The sequence below is a fragment of the Humulus lupulus genome, chromosome 4 (genome assembly GCF_963169125.1).
Source record: "Humulus lupulus chromosome 4, drHumLupu1.1, whole genome shotgun sequence".
Classification (NCBI taxonomy): domain Eukaryota; kingdom Viridiplantae; phylum Streptophyta; class Magnoliopsida; order Rosales; family Cannabaceae; genus Humulus; species Humulus lupulus.
This window is the reverse complement of record NC_084796.1, coordinates 18,414,400-18,433,356: the sequence shown is the minus strand read 5'-3', so window position 1 is coordinate 18,433,356 and position 18,957 is coordinate 18,414,400. Positions and strand designations below refer to the sequence as shown.

The window sequence follows — 18,957 nt, the reverse complement described above, 5'->3', positions numbered from 1 at the left end:
AAACCAGAACACAGATAATCTCAAACGGTCTACATACAGAAACATGCGCCATGAAAATCTGAAGCATGGGAATGCGAAAACTTACCAAGAAAATGATCGTGGAGATGGAAGAAAGATCTTCGGAGATCAAGGAACTCTCGGTCTGAGTCTTGGAAGTGCAGGAGAATGGTCTCCGGAGAAGCTTAAAACTCTGGTTTTTAGGGTTTCTTGCAAAGACAGTGGCGTGCGTAAAAAGAAAAGGAAGACTTCGAAGGTCTTATATAAGTTTGTCTCTGGCATTAAAATGTATAATCATTAGTTTCCCTTTTTCAAAGTATGGGGAAGCGGGATGGCTGTCGAAATCATTTCTGGGGAACCGAAAGGACGTGATTAGACAGAAGTAGGTTACTTTTTCCAAGAACACACGAAGGGTTCTGATACGTTAGACGGGGTTACCGAAGAGTCGTTCGTCCGAAAGTTTATTTTACTGCTCGTGATAAATAAACCTGGGGGGCAAATGTTATCCAAAAAATTAGCATTGATGACATGGCAAGTGATCCCTGGACACGTGGCTGACACCTGGAAACGTTCTGCTAGAGTATCGACCAGAAGACACATTAGAAGCAGTGCGGACCAGTCTTACCTGCGACCAGCCTGGTCGATAGTTCCACATACAAAACAACATTTATGAGAAGATCTTTGTGAATCCTGAATTTATCTCACACAATCTCCTAGATATCCAATTATTCAGGAGAGAATATCTGTAACAATCTTTTGTAATCCCCCTTGAGCCTATAAATAGCAAAAGATAGCTCAAGGAAGGGACTTTTGGCTTTTGAATCATTAGAGACTATAGTAATTCTCCTAGCAATATTGTATTGTTCTTCAGAGGTAAGTGAAACTCATTGAACCCTTGTTCTTTGATCACTCCTCTGATTCTTAGATCAATATGATTCTAAGTGGACGTAGGTCATTACCAGATCTTGGGGCCGAACCACTATAAAATACTGTGTCTTATTTACTTTTGTCATTACGTTTTTCTCTACGCATTCATTCATATCAAGCATATTCTGACTCCGTGTCAGTTGGCCAAATCGTGGGTCAACAGATTTGAATTTAAAATATTAATATTTATTCAAAAAATTAATTATATCTGATAATTAATTAAAAAGATAATTAATTTGAATTCAAATTTGAATTAGTTATCAGGTTGTTAGATCTTATCTGACAAAGTAATTTGAATAAATAATTAAATAAAATTTGAAAAACCAATATCCCTAGAAATTAGGAAACTACACGTTCACACACAGTCCAGGACTGTGTGTGGCGTGTAGGACCAGCATTTTTCAGGGGTGGGATTTTCAATTTTATTTATTTAATTAATTAATTAATGGATAATTAAAAAATTGGCTTTTATATTTTTTCATTAATAGAATAATTAATTAATTAAAAAGTAAATTGTAAAATGGTTACAGATTTATTTTTTAAGTTTTGAATATTTTCTGTTAAGTATGACTGAGCAGAAAATTATTCAGATAAGTGAAGAGAGTGAGACTACTCTGAACATTCGCTTTGTGAAAAATAGAACGATAGTTTTCTCTCCCTGAAAATAAAGAACCAATTCTCAGGCCTATTCTCTTGATCTCATGAGTTGAGTACATCAAGTAGAATCACAAATAAACTATCCTTCATTCTCTAAGTGCCCACACATTTCTTGAGGTGTAGAGAATGCTTTGGAAGATCTTGGTGTGAGTGCGTAGGAGCGACTTGGATAGGAAGATCGCTCTAAATACGAAAAGATAGCAATGACACTTGATAGACTTCAAGAGGCATGAATTCTATCCTTACCTTGTTTATGATTAATGTATGTATATTAATGGATCTGCATATTTAAAGGTAGTTTAAATATGTTACAAAAATTTTTGTTGTACACTGGGCCAACCATACCACCATTCCGCTGCGTATTAGGAAACTCGTTCCTAACAGTTTTTGCTTTCTCTAGGTACGTGGCCATTCTTATGCCCCGAGCCTGATATTCCCCCAAAACTTGGTTGACCACCAGCTGTGAGTCACTATAGCAGTGTATAGCCTTTGCTTTGAGTTCTTTGGCTATTCGAAGTCCTGCTAGTAATGCGTCATATTCAGCCTCGTTATTTGATGCCTCAAAGTTGAACCTTAAGGCTGAGTGGAATTGATTTCCTGTTGGGGTAATCAATATAATGCCTACCCTCGATCCATTTTCGTTGGAGGATTCGTCAACATAAAGTTTCCATAGCTCACGGGCTGGGGTTACAAGTTCATCATTCGAAATCCCAGTACACTCGACAATGAAATCCGCCAGGGCTTGTCCCTTGATGGTCATTCTCAGGTGGTATGTGATCTTGATATTTGGCTTCCCGAGGGCTGTGGAGCCCTGCGATCTTTAATAGCCTTTCTTTTGTTCCCTTGTCCAGGCCTAGCCTGTCGGTTTCCATCTCAACTGCCGCTAGGAGATGGCCTCCATGGTGCAGGTCATGGGACCTCTTGGACTAGCGAGGGATGTCTTATTGGTGATAGTGGATGCCTTATGGGCGACGGTGGCTGTCTCTCATTGTCGGGCCTATATGGCCCAGAATTCGCCCAAACAGGCTCCGGGTTGTTTCTTGCTGTATCAGGATTTAGGTTCCGAGCCACCGGAGGGACTCGGTTATTAGCTGTTCCTGTAGGCAATTCTGCAGTCGGGTTGGCAGTGACCTCAGCCCGGGTGCTCCTCTAGGGCCTTGCCTGATTCGACTGTGATACTTGTCTCGCCCTCTTGGCAGCCGTGCTCTCACGGGGGCGTCCCCTAGGCCTCCGAGGAGGTGCCTGGGTGTCAGCTGCATGTCTGGCTAATTCTTCATTGCGTTTTGTCGCCTCTGCCAATTGTTTGCGCAATTGACGATTTTCAAGTTCCTTGATAGGAACATATCTTTCAGGGTTGTAGTATAAATCCTCATCAGGCCTGGGAGCAGGTGGCCCTTGAGAATTGGATGAATCACTCCTCTCCTCAGGGTCCGGGTACACCATGGGCTGCTTTCCAGGTCGTCGGGGATATTCATCACTACGAGGAGTCTGTTCCTCGGGTATTTGGGGCAATGGTCGCCCACAGTACTGGTTTGCAGCGACCTTAGGAGGTTTTCTGATTAAATAGGCTCACGTCTTGTTTAATGCCTCTCAATGAAAGCACCAAACTGTTGACGCCGTTTTTCTCCAACTTAGAAATGAAGAGCAATTAAACAAAATATAAGAAGAAACAAACAATAAAAGACACGATTTTTACGTGGTTCGGCAGTTAAAATCTGCCTAGTCCACGAGTTAGTGTTATTCACTTTATGGAATTCTCTCAAAGCTTTCTAGAAGCAATTTTACAGAGTCTTCCCAATACAAATTTCTCCGTCCTTACAAATAAATTGCTCCACATTATTTATAAGAGTGGTTTACTGAATATCTCCCCTCATATTTCAAGGAGTTATTATACAAATCAATTAAATAAACGTAATTAAACGCGTGTAGTCACTACGTACGCGTATAAATCCCATGATACTTGGGACTTAATAATAGATTATAACCAATCCCTTAAATATAGGGGTTTTGTAACAATAAATACGTTCACACTCAGCTCGTGACCTCGAACATTTAATTCACACGCCTTCGAGACCGATCAACCATCACGAGTTTGCTACCTCGGTTCGCCTCAACTTTTAACATTGTTGAGATCATCCTTTTCGAGCTCACAACTCCTCGAGCCCGAGCTGTCTTCTCTGATAGCGGGAAATGAATCAGGAAATTTATACAAGTGTTGAACCACTGTCATTGCAGCTTCGAGCTCGACTTGTAACCTCGGAACATGCCCGAGCTCACCAATTCCGACGTCATCATTTTAATACTCAGCGAGACTGTCCGTGACATTCTCATTAATGCTGATTATATGACGCATCTACTTATTTCGAGCTTACACTTTACGAGCCTATTTTTCGATATCAAAATTTCTATTCTCGAAATTTTGGTGTAATAATATATTTTTGTAATATTTTATATGTATTTTATATATTTATTTATGTGTTATTGTAATATATTAATAATTTTTTTTAATATTTTAAATTTTATTTAGAATAATGTTAAGTATTGTGTAATATTATAATTTACAATTTTTATTTTCAAATTTCAATCTAATTTTTTTTTTAAAAAATAAATAGATTTCACCCCATTCCAACTCAGAAACTAGGGCTGTGTAGAAATTTGTACAACCCGCTCAACCCGAATAATCCGCTCAAACCAACTCGAAAAAACCGCTAAAAAACGCAACTCGAATAAACCGACAAAAATTTAAACCACCCAATTGTTACATTGGACAGGTTGAAAATAATTATTGACCCGCCCAATATAACCCGACCCGCCCAATTAAGAACTTACTATTTTTAATACATTTAAATATATTAATATATTATATAGTTTTGTTTTATTTTTTTACTATAAATTTAAAATATTGCTTTAAGCTTAAAAATATATATTTCACACTATTAGTACTAGTATTTAAAGGAAAAAAAACTTTATGTAATCTTAAAAAAAAAAAATCACACTACTACTTCGGTTTGGGCGGGTTGACCCGACTAACCCGCCCAAACTATTGGATGTGTTAAATTGATTTTTTTTTCTTCCTTATTTGGGCAAAAATACCTAACCCAATTATAACATTGGATGGGTAAAAATAACTTGTAATACAACCAATAATCAACCCTAGCAGAAACGAAGATTAAAATTATAAATAGCCGCAACATCTTCTATCACTCTAATATGCAATGTAGTAGTACATTTTTAGTTGGTATTAAAATACTATTCTCACTTATTTAGATAAAACAACTTAAAATCATATATAATATTCTTTTTTAAATAAAATGTATAAGTCTGGCTTTAGCATTTTCATCATTTTCTTATCACTAAAAACTTTTATAAACAAAAAAAATCCAGACAAGAACTTTAAAAGCCTACTTACGGCAAAAATCTATTTAAAATAAATGTGGGACAAACTCCACACTTTCATTCAAACTTTCTAACAACATCATCTGCAAATACCATAGCATTATTAAAAAAGTCCAGTTTTGATTTTAAATTCTTGTTTGTATTGAGCAATAGTATTGGTGGATGCCTAATGATTCTTGATGTTATTTTCTTATCACTGAATCAGTGAGTTCTAAAGAACTCAACTTAGAACTAGATGACTATCAATCACTCGTGGGTCTTTACTCACTAGCAGACTCTAATGACTCAAGCAACTCCATATTAGGCCTAAGTTTATCTTCAATGCTAGCTAAAAGCAATGCAGGACGAGTTGTTATAATCTTTGCAATCTGGGACTGAGTTAACCCGTGAGTTCTCATTAGCTGTAAGACTAAATCAGCTTTCTCAGTGTCAACAATTAAAAGCTTCTCAGAAGCAGATATGGCAGAATACAGGGACAATCCACATGATTTTTGGAGAGAAAGTCTTTTTTTCATATTAAACTAAGCATTTAGTTTTTGTAGAATGCTGAATTAGAAAATACTAAACCTTTACGCTTGATGCGCCTCAGTCTCAGCAGGTCAGCCTCTAACTCTCAATCTCACTCACCTCTCCGCAAATTTAACTTTTGGTCTTCTTTTACGGGCGAGTACCGAAGAGTGAAGACGGGTTATAACTGGGTTGTTGGGTTTCACTTGTGGCCCGTGTGCCTTTCTGCACCCCTTAAAATATAAAAACAGCATCAGCAAAAGAAAGCCCTACTATGCAACGTGAGATTTCTCCGGTTGACTGAGTGAGTAGACGCCATAACTATTATGCAGTGAGGGTCTGAGTGAGGCGCATCAAGCAGAAAAAGGTTAGTCTATAGATACTTCTACTACTACTCCATATTCATAATCAGGTTCAGCAAATTGGATAAAACTTTTCCTCATACAATGCTTCGTTTAATTTGCAAAAGACTCTCTCTTGTAAACTCCAGAGCTTCACCCCTTGTCCATGGCTTCTCTTCATCCAATTCTTTTACCAGACCCATGTCAGAAATGTCTAGTTCCATTGACAGGCAAAGTTTTACGGTTTCTTACCTCCAAAACTCATGTGGGTTGTCCCAGAATTCTGCCATTGCGGCTTCTAAGAAGCTCTTATTTGAAAACTCTGAACAACCCGATTTAGTATTGGAACTATTGAGAACTCAAGGGTTAACACAGTCCCAAATTGAGAAGATTATAGTCACTCGTCCTCAATTGCTTGAGGCTGATGTGGAAGATACACTTAGGCCTAAAATGGAGTTTCTCGAGTCTTTGGGGTTTTCTGGTGCTAGCATGGTAAAATTAGTGACTAAAGACCCTCGTATGCTTGATTGTGATGTAGTGGAATCAGTTCAGTTGTTTAGATCTCATGGTTTTAGTGATGAACAAATCAGGGCGTTGACCATGAAACTTCCTTCATTGCATTTCTGCAATACAAACAAGACTGCGAAGCCAAAACTTGAGTTCTTAAAGTCTATGGGTTTTACGGATGAGGATATCGCAAGAATTGTTTCGTCTGAGCCTTATATTCTAGAAAGGAGCCTGGAAAATCATATTATTCCTTGTATTGAAGTGCTTAAGCAGGTTCTTGGCTCTGATGAGAATGTTCGAAACGTTATAAAATCTTGCTACTGGATACTTGAATACAATTTGGAAAAGATGCTTGTGCCGAACATAGCAATGTTGAAGAGCCATGGTGTTCCTGAGAATTTAATCGTGAAATTGTTCATAGCTCACCCAAGAACACTGCTTGTGAGATCTCAGAAGTTTACTGAGATACTTGGTGAAGTTGTGAAGTTGGGCTTCAATCCCAATACTTTGCTCTTTGTTCTTGCCATTCGTTCCATGGCTGTGATGAGTAAGGCATTGTGGGAGCAAAAGGTTGAAGCTTATAAAAGTTTTGGCTTGACAAAAGATCAGGTGTATTCAGCATTCAAAATGCAACCTATGTGTATGCTTATTTCAGAGAAAAAGCTCAAGAAAGTCATGCATTTCCTCATTAACAAGTTGAATATCGACATTTCTGTGATTTGCAGGAATCCAAATCTTTTAATGCTTAGCTTGGAGAAGAGAATTATTCCTCGGAGTTCAGTTCTGCAACTTTTGATAGCATCAGGTTTTCTAAAGGAAGATGTCAACATTATCTATTATCTCAGAATGACTGAACAGAAATTCGTGGAGAACCTGGTGAAGAAGTATAAAGACGTGCTTCCTAGCATTGTTCAGGCGCATGAAGGCAAGATTGAATTTGTAGGCTTTCCGGTTTTCTTAAAATCATAACTTCTATGAAGATGAAGGTAGAGTATCAAAGGATACCAACAGCTAAGATTGAGTTCATCGTCTCATCTAAGATGTTAACACTGTGCCACTATGGTGAGATTTTTACACAGAATAGCGATCAGTCTCCTTAGATGTGAGCTGTCTGTTCTAGTATACATGTTTGGGTTTTTTTATTAGTGGTCATCATACATTTTAAGTATTCATCATTCTCGCCATCAAGTCTTTCCTCCCTAGTTTTGGCTGCTTTTTGTGACTGAGAATCCTTTTTGTTTTTCCTCCCATGTAGATCTACTCTAGTTATATTTTTTCCCCTCTTAATTTTGACTTGTCTTCATGAACTCTTTGTTTGTAATCCAAAAGAAGTATTTGTTTATAGTAGTGTAACAATACTGAGTCATCAGATTGCTAGCTAGTGGTGTTTATCAAACTAGGCAATTAATTTCTTGAATCTTGATCTTTATTGTATGTAATGTGGTAGAGTTGACCTAAACAAATATGTTAATAGCACCAAGTCATATCTGCTCCAATTTTATATCTCACTTTCTCTATTTTTTTCCCCTTACTTTGAGGTAAGAGGTTTTCAAATATTTTGATTATTGGGAAAATTGAAGTGGATATTAAGATTGTATGAAACTGTACACATAACTACTAGCTAGGGGCTATGGTGGTTAAGAGTTAGTTTCTGTTATTGGTCCTGTATAGTCTGTTAGAAGTTAGCTGTTGGGTTGTTAGTCTGTTCTAACTACCTGCTATATATATCCAAACTTCTCATGCATAGTAAATCAATTTGGGAGACACAAAAGTGATATTCTCCTAGGGGTAGAAGAAGACATACCAATCTGAAAGGAAGACATTCCAGGATGTTGAAAATGTAAATCATTTTTTGTATTGGACAGATTGTATTTTTGTTTGTTTTTTTATTCAAAATCTTACAGGCAATGGACATGATGGTCCAGCAATTCATGATTTGTAAACATCTCGTAATACAGCCAAACAATCTTCTAAATCTATACACCTAAAGGTTACAACCATAGAAACCAACAAGAATGTCATACTACAGCAAACACACAAGAATACCCCTAACAAGAGTATTAAGTTCACCAATAATCACCACAAGAACAAGTTCCATTCTTGAAATGGTGGAAGCGATGCATGTCACGCACAATGATTTCTCGTCCAGTAACGAGTGATATATATTTTGTGGCATTATGACAGTCACCACAAACTCTTAGATTCTTCCTAATGTGTAATGTTGTGCCAGGACTGGTATTTAGTAGTCCAAATGAAATAGCCAGCTTCTCACTGTGGCTATTGAGCAACTGTTTTTGAACATCATCTTCGACATCATGAATTGAATTAGTGTCTGGAACATACCCAGCAGCCTTTATCTCTTCTCCAAGAGTTTCAAGAAAGCCGTAGATCTGGTTGGACTGTGGATGTAGTGTGCTTCCAGAGTAGAAAGTATGAAGTTCTTTTCCTAAATCTACTAAGCTGCAGCCTGGAGTTTTCTTTAGCCCTTTACTCCCCATCATTGTTCGAACTTTGGCAACTTTATCCCACATTGAAGCTGATGCATATATGTTAGAAAGCAATACATGGTAGCCAGCATCATCTGGATTTAACTGAAAAATTCTCATAGCTGCCATTTCCCCAAGCTCAACATTTTTGTGAATTCTGCAAGCACCTAACATGGCACCAAACACTGTAATCCCAGGCTCAATCGGCATTTTTTGAATAAACTCCCAAGCATCATTGAGCTGGCCAGCTCTACCAAGAAGATCAACCATGGCTCCATAGTGATCCATTGCAGGCTCTATGCCATAATCTTTCTTCATGCTCTCAAATGATTTGAGCCCCTCTTCCACCAAACCTGAGTGGCTGCAAGCAGAGATAACACACAGAAATGTTACTTCATTAGGCTTTATAGCACCCTTATGCATTTCCTTGAACAAATCAATTGCAGCTTTTCCAAGCCCGTGTGTTCCATATCCATCTATCATGGCATTCCAAGTTGTAACATGCCTCTCGCCCATTATATCAAAGAGTTTTCTTGCAGTATTAATGGCTCCACATTTTGCATACATGTCTACAAGAGCAGTCATCACAAAAACATTTTTATCAAAACAAGATCTTATAACAAGTCCATGAATCCACTTGGCCTGACGTGTAATAGATAACTCTGCTAGAGCAGGAATGACACTAACCATGGTAAATGTATCCATCTTTATATTTTGAGATTGCATCTTACAAAAGTGACTCAAGGCCTCCTTTACTCGCCCATTTTGAGCATACCCTAATATCATCGCATTCCATGAAACAGGAGTTTTACCCTGCAACTTTTCAAAGATCTTGGCAGCAATATCCACTCTCTTACATTTTGAATACATCGATATCAGAGAGTTCATCACAGAAACATCAGACCCAAGACCCAGTCGATCCAACAATTTATGAAGGAGCCTTCCCCGTTCAATATCACCTAAATCACCACAAGCATGCAATGCCTCCATAATGGTAACATTGGATGGTTCAAAATCCTCATCCAACATCTTTTGAAATACCTCCAATGCTTCCTTGGGATCTTCACTTTGAACATACCCATCAATCATGGAGTTCCAAGAAACAACAGTCCTTTCTGTCATCCTATTGAAAATCAACCTTGCAATCCCCACATAGCCACATTTTGAATACATGTCAACAAGAGCAGTTGCAATATTCACCTGTGATTCAAATCCAGCTCTTATAACATAAGCATGAATAGACTTTCCAATCCTTAAAGATTTAACATCTGCAGCAGCAGGCAAAACTGTAACCAATGTGATCGAATCAGGCCTCTGGCTCTCATCCTGCATTCGAACAATCAGACTCAAAGCTTTTTTCGCGTGCCCATTTTGCGCATAACCAGCAATAATGGTATTCCAGGATACTAAGTCCCTCTCAGGCATTCTATCGAACATTTTATATGCTTCATCAATTCGTCCGCACTTAGCATACAAATTAACAACCGAAGTCATGGCAAACAAATTCAACGCAAACCCAGATGTTATTAGCTGCCCATGAACCTCCTTACCCCTTCTAAGGTCCGAATTATCTCCAATTACTTTCAACAAATACGTAAAGTTATACACAACCGGTTCAACATCATCATACTTCATACGACAATAAAACGAGAAAGAATCTTCCAAAGACGAGTTTTTCGCATACCCTTTAAGCAATGTATGGTAAAAAACATCAGCTTTGTCTTCAACAGATTCGAAAACTCGAACTGCTTCGACGAGGCTTCCATATTTACAGAACAAGCTGAGGAGTTTAGTCTGAAACAAGAGCTCACCATAGAGGCCATTCTTGATGACGAGAGGAATGATTTGGCGAAGCTCTTGCAATGAAGTGCAGAGCTCAAGGAGAATGGCCGAAGGGTGCTTGTAAACATGAGAAGGAATGTGGGTTCTCTCGGAGAGTGAGTGATATACCCCGGAAGAAGAAGAGGAGAAGGAGTGGCGTAGTTTAGAGGGAGTTGATGGTGGTGTTGAGATTGAGAGGTTGTTTACTGGAAGCATAGGTGTGGAGGTGAGGGGTGAGACCTGTGAGCTCATCATTCTCTCAAATACATAATATCAACATTGTCAAGTCAAATTGGCAGCTAAAAATACTTTATATCTATAGGCAGTGAACTTAGATAGTTTTTTTTTTTGGATAAGTTTTTGTAAAATAATATTTTTTTTTTCAATTTTTTTTAATAAAAAATTACTCGCCTATGCCATTTGATTTTATGTCCTCTAATAATATAAATAAACTTTTCTTCTGCCATTTTAGGTTGAGAGGCTGCAATCGTTGCTACTATTGAGTATTCAGGTTTTTATTTCATTCAATCCAATCTTTTTTTTTTTTTGTATTATAATTTTAATAATTACTCGATGTTGTTTCGTTTGTGGGTTGTTAATCATTAACTGAGCTTAGGATTGTTTATTCGTTGATCGATTTGTTAATCTATCCTACTTTCTCGTCGGATTTCTCAGACCTTTAATTTTCATCTCTTATATTTAGATTTCGATCTTGGGTGGTAAATTTAAGTATTATAAGATTTGTAGAGTGTTGAAATCCATAAAGAAGAGCTTTTTGAATTGCATATATGCACGTATGTCTTTACTGAAAGTGTAAGTTGGGTAAGCCATGGGCAGTTGCAGTTGGGTAACCCTAAGGTGGGCGCAAGTACAACCTCACCATCACCATCTGATATCACTTTCGCCAAGCCGTACAATCGGTGGTGGTGGTGGATGCGGTCGTCGCTCAACCGCCGCAATCGCATATAAATATAATAGGAGAGTCAGAATCTCGTGCAAGAGTGAGGATGATGATTATGACTATGATTACGAGAAAGGAAGAAGTAGAAGAAGCAGTAGAGAACCTCCTCCTGCAATTCAAGTTTACTCGGACATTGAGAGGTTGGTAATGAATGGTATCGATCTGGTATCTACATATCTAATCATATTCCCTTTCCAATTTTGAAAGTCAATATCTTTTTCTAGGTTACTCATGGAGACTGTAAAGCAATCGCAACAAGATTCTTGGGGAGGCTTAAGGAACGACTGGACTGAAGTAGAGGTATTATGGTCCTGGTTGGCTAATTTTAGGCTGTTTTTAGCAATCATTTTTATAATTTTTTATTTACTTATAGAAGATTGTTATTATTGTTATTATTATCCAAATACTTCTAAACAATATGCATATTAAAAAAAATATTTATGTTGTAGTTGTATAAACATAACCTTTAGACATAAATGAAAGTAAAAACTTTGTAAATGAAACAATGTTACACAGTCCGAAAACAAGCTCATCAGGGAAATTGGCAGGAATAACCTAATGCAAATCTGAAATTTGCAGAATGACCTTTTGTTTTTTAATAAATTTTGAAAACAAAGCTGATGTTGCACTTATAATACGAGATTAACATAGTTTATATAACTTAAACTTTAAAAAAAATAAAAAGAAAGAGATTAAAGTAACTCAGGATATCCGAAGCCTTAAATTAGAAACAAAACCCAGGAGTGGTCTCTTTTTTCAAGACCTGGGTATCTTTCTTCTCCTTCTCATTCCCCTTTTCCCTTTCTTCTCAGTTGCTTCACTATTTTAATTTTTTGACCTGTCAACTTTCAACAATATACCCACTTTGAAAAAAATCAACAATGAAGACTTAAACAACATTTTCTCAGTCCTCGCCAAATGAACAAGTAAGAAATTTTGAATTTAGTGGAATAGAATGCTTTTTATTTCAAGTTTATTGATATACAATTTCAAAATTTTTTAAGTTTATTTGTGTTGTTAGATTTAATTACAAATAGTAGAGACCCTTCAAATACACTGAGAGACTCTGAGTCATGTGCACCAATCTCATGAGTCTCTCAGGATTGCTTGTACCAATCTTTGAAAGACCCAAAAAATGCACTGAGAGACCCTCGAGTTCTTAGGGTCCTTTTCAAATTTTGATTTAATGTTTATACTTAAAATGTACTGAGAGACCCTGAGTTGAGTGTACCAATCTTAGCAGAGACTGCTTGTACCAATCTTTGAAAAACCCTAAAAATACACTGAGAGACCCTCGAGTTCTTAGGATCTTTTTTCCAATTTCGATTTAATGTTTATACTTAAAATGCACTGAGAGACCCTTAAAATTCTGTGAGAGACCCTCTTGTGTACCAATCTTTGTAGAGACCCTCAAAATACACTGAGAGACCATTGGGTCTCAGGATTGCTTGTACTAATCTTTAAAAGACCCTTAAAATGCATTGAGAAACCCTTGACCCTTCAGGTCATAGGGTTCTTTTTCAATTTAATGTTTATACTTGTTGTTTTTATTAATTTGCATTGTTTTACAAAATATTTCAGATTTGTAGAACTACTTTCACAACAGATCTTCCTTGTGTGACATGTGTTATAATGAATGAATATAAACATGGGTCTATATCTTTTTGGACAATGTGTTTTGTCTTATTATCTGTTTGAACCTTGTATTTTGACAAATTACTTTTTGGACCCCATGTTTTGTAAAATGGTTAAAATAGAACCCTAAACTCAATTTTGATGAAGAAAAAATTGAATATAACAGCACAGTTTTTAAGCAGAATGATTTTATTTTTGTTCTGAATTATTAATTTGGTGAATTATTTGTGATTTTAGTAGAGAAAACATTGACCAAAATCGGGTTTAGGGTTCTATTTAACTATTTTACAAAACATAGGGTCCAAAAAGTAATTTGTCAAAACACAGGGTTTAAACAGGTAATGAGACAAAACACAGGGTCAAAAAAAGTATAAACCCTATAAGCATAGAAAATCAAAAGTTACCTCCAAGAGTCCATTAAGTGTGATTAAAAATATAAATTTGTGGCTAATAGACAATGACAAGAATGTTTTTAGAAAATATGCTCAATTGCGTCGTTTGTTGGACCTCCCTACTGAAGGGCAATTTTGTGGGAGCTTATCACATCAAATAATTTTAAGAATGATAAACTGTCAAAAAAAGCATGAGCTATGGTTTTTGATTCATGAAAAGCCTGTGAGGTTCTCTCTCCAAGAATTTGCAAAAGTATCCGGATTAGATATTGGTGGCGGACCAACACGTGAAGAATTGGAAGTGGTTAAATCAAAGAACAATTTAAAGAAAAAGTACTTCAATAATGAGTCGATAAAAATAACGGATGTAGCCCATGCTTTAAATAATATACCAAAAGAGGAAAGGACGAAAGAATCTACATGCTTAGTGTGTTTCTCATAATGTCAAGTCTCACTTCGTCAATAGAACCATATTGGCTACAGCTAGTGCACAACTTGGCGATATGGTTCTATTGTCGAAGTGGGACTTGGCATTATGAGAAACACACTAAGCATGTTGATAAAGCACTACTTTACTCTGTCTTTCTTCCTTTCCTCTTTTGGTATATTATTTAAGACACGGGCTACATCCATTATTTTTATCGATTCATTATTGAAGTACTTTTTCATTAAATTGTTCTTTGATTTAACCACTTCTAATTCTTCAGGTGGTCCGTTACCAGTATCTAATCCAAATACTATTGCAAATTCTTGGAGAGAGAACCTCACAGGCTTTCCATGAATCAAAAACCATAGCTCATGCTTTTTTTGACAGTTTATCCTCCTTAAAATTATTTGGTGTGATAAGCTCCCACAAAATTGCCCTTTAGTAGGGAGGTCCAACAAACGACCCAATTGAGCATATTTTCAAAAAACATTCTTGTCACTGTCTATTAGCCACGAATTTATATCTTTAATCACACTCAATGGACTCTTGAAGGTAACTTTTGATTTTCTATGTTTATATTCATTCGTAATAACACGTGGCACACAAGGAAGATCTGTTGTGAAAGCAGTTCTACAAATCTGAAATATTTTGTAAAACAATGCAAAATAATAAGTATAAACATTAAATTGAAAAAGGACCCTATGACCTGAAGGGTCTCTCAATGCATTTTAAGGGTCTTTCAAAGATTAGTACAAGCAATCCTGAGACCCAAGGGTCTCTCAGTGTATTTTGAGGGTCTTTACAAAGATTGGTACACGAGACTTAGGGTCTCTCAGGGCATTTTAAGTATAAACATTAAATCAAAATTGGAAAAAGGATCCTAAGAACTCGAGGGTCTCTCAATGCATTTTTAGGGTCTTTCAAAGATTGGTACAAGCAATCGTGAGCGATCCCTAGGTCTTTCAGTGTATTTTGAGGGTCTACTATTTGTGATTAAATCTAACAACACAAATAAACTTAAAACTATAGTAAATTTTTTTGAAATTGTATATCAATAAATTCAAAATGAAAAGCATTCTATTTCACTAAATTCAAAATTTCTTACTTGTTCATTTGGTGAGGACTGAGAAAATGTTGTTAAAGTCTCCATTGTTGATTTCTTTTAAAGTGGGTATATTGTTGAATGTTGACTGCTCAAAAAATTAAAATAGTAAGCAACAGAGAAGAAAGAGACCCAGGTCTTGAAAGAGACTACTCCTGGGTTTTGTATCTAATTTAGGACTTCAGATATCCTCAGTAACGTTAACCTCTTTTTTTTTTTTTAAAAGTTTAAGTTATATAAACTATATTAATTTCGTATTATAAGTGCCACATCAGCTTTGTTTTCAAAATTTATTAAAAAAGAAAAAGTCATTATGCAAATTTTAGTTTTGCATTAGGTTATTCCTGCCAATTTCCCCGGGCTGAAGGAATTGGCATATCCAATGGATGTTTGACATTTAGTCTATAATGAGCTGGTTCTTGAATTACTTGCATATCATTTTCTTATGATAAGAGACAATATAGTCCGAAGATGAGCTCATCACGGGTTAGAAGAAAGCATTGGCATAGGCTTCTAATGAGTGTTTGATATTTGGCTCGTACTCGGACTACAGAGTATTTTTCTATTAGGTGGTAATTTTTTTAAAATTTTAATCATATAATTATTTATACAAGTGCTTCACCAAGCAGGGAGCATGGGTTCTGAAACCAAAAAGCATACCACCCAAGTGCGTTGTTCATTTTGTGGGGGGTATATTTGTTGGTGCTGCACCTCAGCTCACCTACCGTTTGTTTCTTGAACGCCTCTCTGAGAAGTGAGAAGTCAGTCCCTAATCTAATTCATCCATTTTTCATTTCTGCTTTCTGTCTAACTACTCTGACTGCCTTCTTTTCACTTTCATTATCACATCATAGGGGAGTTTTGATCATTGCAACCCCCTATGCGAGTGGATTTGATTACTTCTTCATTGCAGATGAAGTCCAGTTCAAGTTTGATAGGTGTTTAAGGTTTCTCAGGGATACTGTGAGTAAACGTTCTCTATATGCTATAGGGAAATTCTACAGTACTGGAATGTTTTATATATATTATCTTGGAAATGAAAACTCAGACACTCAATATTTTGCAGGTTTCTGATCTTCCTAGTTTTGGGATTGGCCATTCTTTGGGTTCTGTCATTCACCTTTTAATTGGTATAGCTTATCCTTTTCCAACTGCTCCCTTTTTATTTTATTACGAGCTATTCTATATTTGTTACAAAGCTTTTGACCAGGTTCAAGATATGCTGTACAAAGAAATGGGAATGTATTGATGGCATTTAACAACAAGGTATGTCAATTTGTAAACTTTCTTGGGCAGAGAAATTCAGTTACCCCCATAACTCATAACTCTGTACTTGTATTATTTTTTAGGCAGAAAATAATATGACAGAAAATTTGGAGAAAAAAAATATAAAACACTGCAGAAAGAAAGTTGTATTGATCACTGTATTGTGTGTTCTGAAGGAAAACGTACAAACTTATTCAACATACGAAATGAAGGAAACTAAAAGCAGATTCTATCAAACTGGACAGCTTGTAAATACAGCTGTAATTTTATCACCTAGACCTAGTATCTTGGTTAATAATCAACCAAGATATCTTAAATCTTAACAAAATATACTTGCTGTCTGATCCCATTTGAGAACTTATGAGGTTTACACAACTCTCTCCTTATGCCACAGGAAGCAAGCTCAGCTATCCCTTTGTTCTCACCTGTACTTGTCCCCATGGCTCAAAGCATTGGCCCAATTTTGTCACAGATTGCATCATCACCAACAATACGTCTCGGGGTGAGAATGCCACTTATTCCAATATTTTACTTTTGGATGTGTATGTGTGTGGATTTTAGTAGCACTGTGAATTACTTGCATTTTGTCTTGTCTCTTGTGAATTACGATGTTTATTCATTGGTATTGAATGTAAGGAAGAGTTTGAACATAAATTTTTACAGCCTCATTGCAGTACACACAACACTAAAATTACCATATATGTTCAGGAAAAAAAACAGATCCCAGGAATTACTTGGTTTAAAATTAAACTTTTGTGATTTAGTGAAATTAGCACAGAAGATTCTAAAATTCATGTTTCTGGTCTATATATTGAGGACACAAATGTTTGCGTTTGCCCTTTAGGGAACACTTATCTTCTTCATACCAGACCAACATAGTAATGCTTTTCTTGCAGGCAGAGATGACTCTGAAGCAACTGGAAAACCTTAGCCCTCCCATTATGAAGCAAGTTCTTCCTTTAGTTGAGCAACTTCCTCCGTTGTACATGGATTTAGTGAAGGGAAGAGAAGATTTTACTCCAAAACCTGAAGAAACTAGAAGACTTGTAAGTGAAATCCTCTAACCATCAATAAGTTAGCTGTATTATGCATTTTCCAGAAGATATTATTATCTATTATATGGTTGCTGATTCTTTCTTTCCCTGAAAAATCACACTTGCTATTGTGAAAACCTCTAAGCCATCTTAGAGTGTTTTTGCTTCCAACGCCCGATTTATTTGCTTTTATTATATGACAATGGTGTGGCACAAACACATGAAATTTTTCTGTACGTTGATATGCACTAATGCAATGAGTTCATATGGAAGTTACTAAAACTATTGATATATTTACACTAGAGGGATGACATGGCATCTTTAGGTTGTCCCTTTCTCTCCGTTTAGACATTGCAATATTAGTATAACTCTAGTTTTGCATTTTCAATTTAATATTATGAAGTCCTTGAGTTGCTTATCTCTCTATTTATGAATGTCTATTCAGATAAAGTCATACTATGGCATTTCGCGAAATCTTTTGGTGAAATTTAAAGATGATACAATTGATGAAACTTCCACACTGGCACAATTGCTTAGCTCAGAATCATCCATTAGTTCAATGCTGGACATGTCAATTCGCCTGATGCCCGGTGATCATGGGCTTCCATTGCAACAGGTATTTTGTCCCTTTCTTCTTTGACATGCTTTGAAAGATCACGATAAAAGAACCAATACCCTTAAGTGTAGCAGTCAGATATTATGGAACATTCCATTTTGCAGGCTATTCCGGATGTTCCCCCAGCAATGGCTGATGCAGTAAATCGTGGAAGCGAGTTTCTGGCAAATCTGTCTGCAGGTACACCATGGGAGACTGTAGCCAAAGAAGTTGGTAATACATTAGGCACGGACTCAAGGGTCCTTCGGACAGAGAGATCAAAAGATATAAACCTACTTGTGGAGGTGATTACATCTTGGATGGATTCTAATGCCGGTCAGAAATCCTTGAGGCCATGATAAGAATATCTTACTGTTCTACAGGGAAGTCCCAATTACATACTTTGAACAAACATATCAACTCCAACAATGTTGGGGGTAATGTAAATTGTTTACAGATCATGGATTTCAATCATTTTGAGTGTTTGTACAGGGATATCTGAAAACACTAGTAAAAAAGACTCTTGGTCAGTCCATGAACATGTTCTACTCTTGTCAGTTCAGAATTAGGACCAGCTTTTTATTAGCCAGTAAGGCTTAATGTTGTTAATGCTTACTAAGTATAGCTATATAGCACATGATTTTATGAACATGAATCTATCCCAGACGACTCACTAGATTCTGGAGAAGTTGGTGGTGTTAGTTCACTGGTGAAAACAAAGCAAATTGATTTTTTTGGGGGATAAACATGGTGTCCGAACCAGCTTGTGCGCACCTCGACTAGTCATGTGATGGGCCCTGGTAGATCGATCGGAAGTCTCTTCTAGTGGCCCCAAGAATTTGACGCTGAAAAATCGAACTCAAGGCCATGCATCTAACCACACATCCCAACATGCGTTCTTGCCAC

The 18,957-nt window shown here is 36.7% G+C and overlaps 3 protein-coding genes across 6 annotated transcripts; 2 read left to right on the top strand and 1 right to left on the bottom strand.

Moving 5' to 3' along the window:
- The first annotated feature begins 5,113 nt into the window (after window positions 1-5,113).
- Window positions 5,114-7,766, top strand: LOC133830102 (transcription termination factor MTEF1, chloroplastic-like). 2 transcript variants are annotated; one of them, XM_062260015.1, is made up of 2 exons: window positions 5,114-6,941; window positions 7,058-7,215. In XM_062260015.1, the coding sequence occupies exons 1-2, from the start codon at window positions 5,931-5,933 to the stop codon at window positions 7,079-7,081; spliced, it is 1,035 nt and encodes a 344-aa protein (XP_062115999.1). In that variant the 5' UTR covers window positions 5,114-5,930; the 3' UTR covers window positions 7,082-7,215. The 2 variants fall into 2 exon arrangements, with proteins under 2 accessions (XP_062115999.1, XP_062115998.1); XM_062260014.1 differs by having other exon boundaries at window positions 5,118-7,766.
- A 396-nt stretch (window positions 7,767-8,162) lies between these two features.
- LOC133830101 (pentatricopeptide repeat-containing protein At1g11290, chloroplastic) lies at window positions 8,163-10,913 on the bottom strand. Its single transcript, XM_062260013.1, has one exon. The coding sequence runs from the start codon at window positions 10,892-10,894 to the stop codon at window positions 8,399-8,401; it is 2,496 nt and encodes an 831-aa protein (XP_062115997.1). The 5' UTR covers window positions 10,895-10,913; the 3' UTR covers window positions 8,163-8,398.
- Window positions 10,914-11,011: 98 nt separating this feature from the next.
- LOC133830103 (uncharacterized) lies at window positions 11,012-18,584 on the top strand. Of its 3 annotated transcripts, none has more exons than XM_062260017.1 (11): window positions 11,012-11,150; window positions 11,467-11,740; window positions 11,825-11,900; window positions 15,786-15,910; window positions 16,011-16,119; window positions 16,223-16,286; window positions 16,367-16,422; window positions 16,817-16,924; window positions 17,319-17,468; window positions 17,902-18,072; window positions 18,177-18,584. In XM_062260017.1, the coding sequence occupies exons 2-11, from the start codon at window positions 11,469-11,471 to the stop codon at window positions 18,408-18,410; spliced, it is 1,365 nt and encodes a 454-aa protein (XP_062116001.1). In that variant the 5' UTR covers window positions 11,012-11,150; window positions 11,467-11,468; the 3' UTR covers window positions 18,411-18,584. The 3 variants fall into 3 exon arrangements, with proteins under 3 accessions (XP_062116001.1, XP_062116002.1, XP_062116000.1); XM_062260018.1 differs by having other exon boundaries at window positions 11,133-11,150; window positions 11,477-11,740; XM_062260016.1 differs by lacking the exon at window positions 11,012-11,150 and having other exon boundaries at window positions 11,159-11,740.
- The last annotated feature ends 373 nt before the right edge of the window (window positions 18,585-18,957 follow it).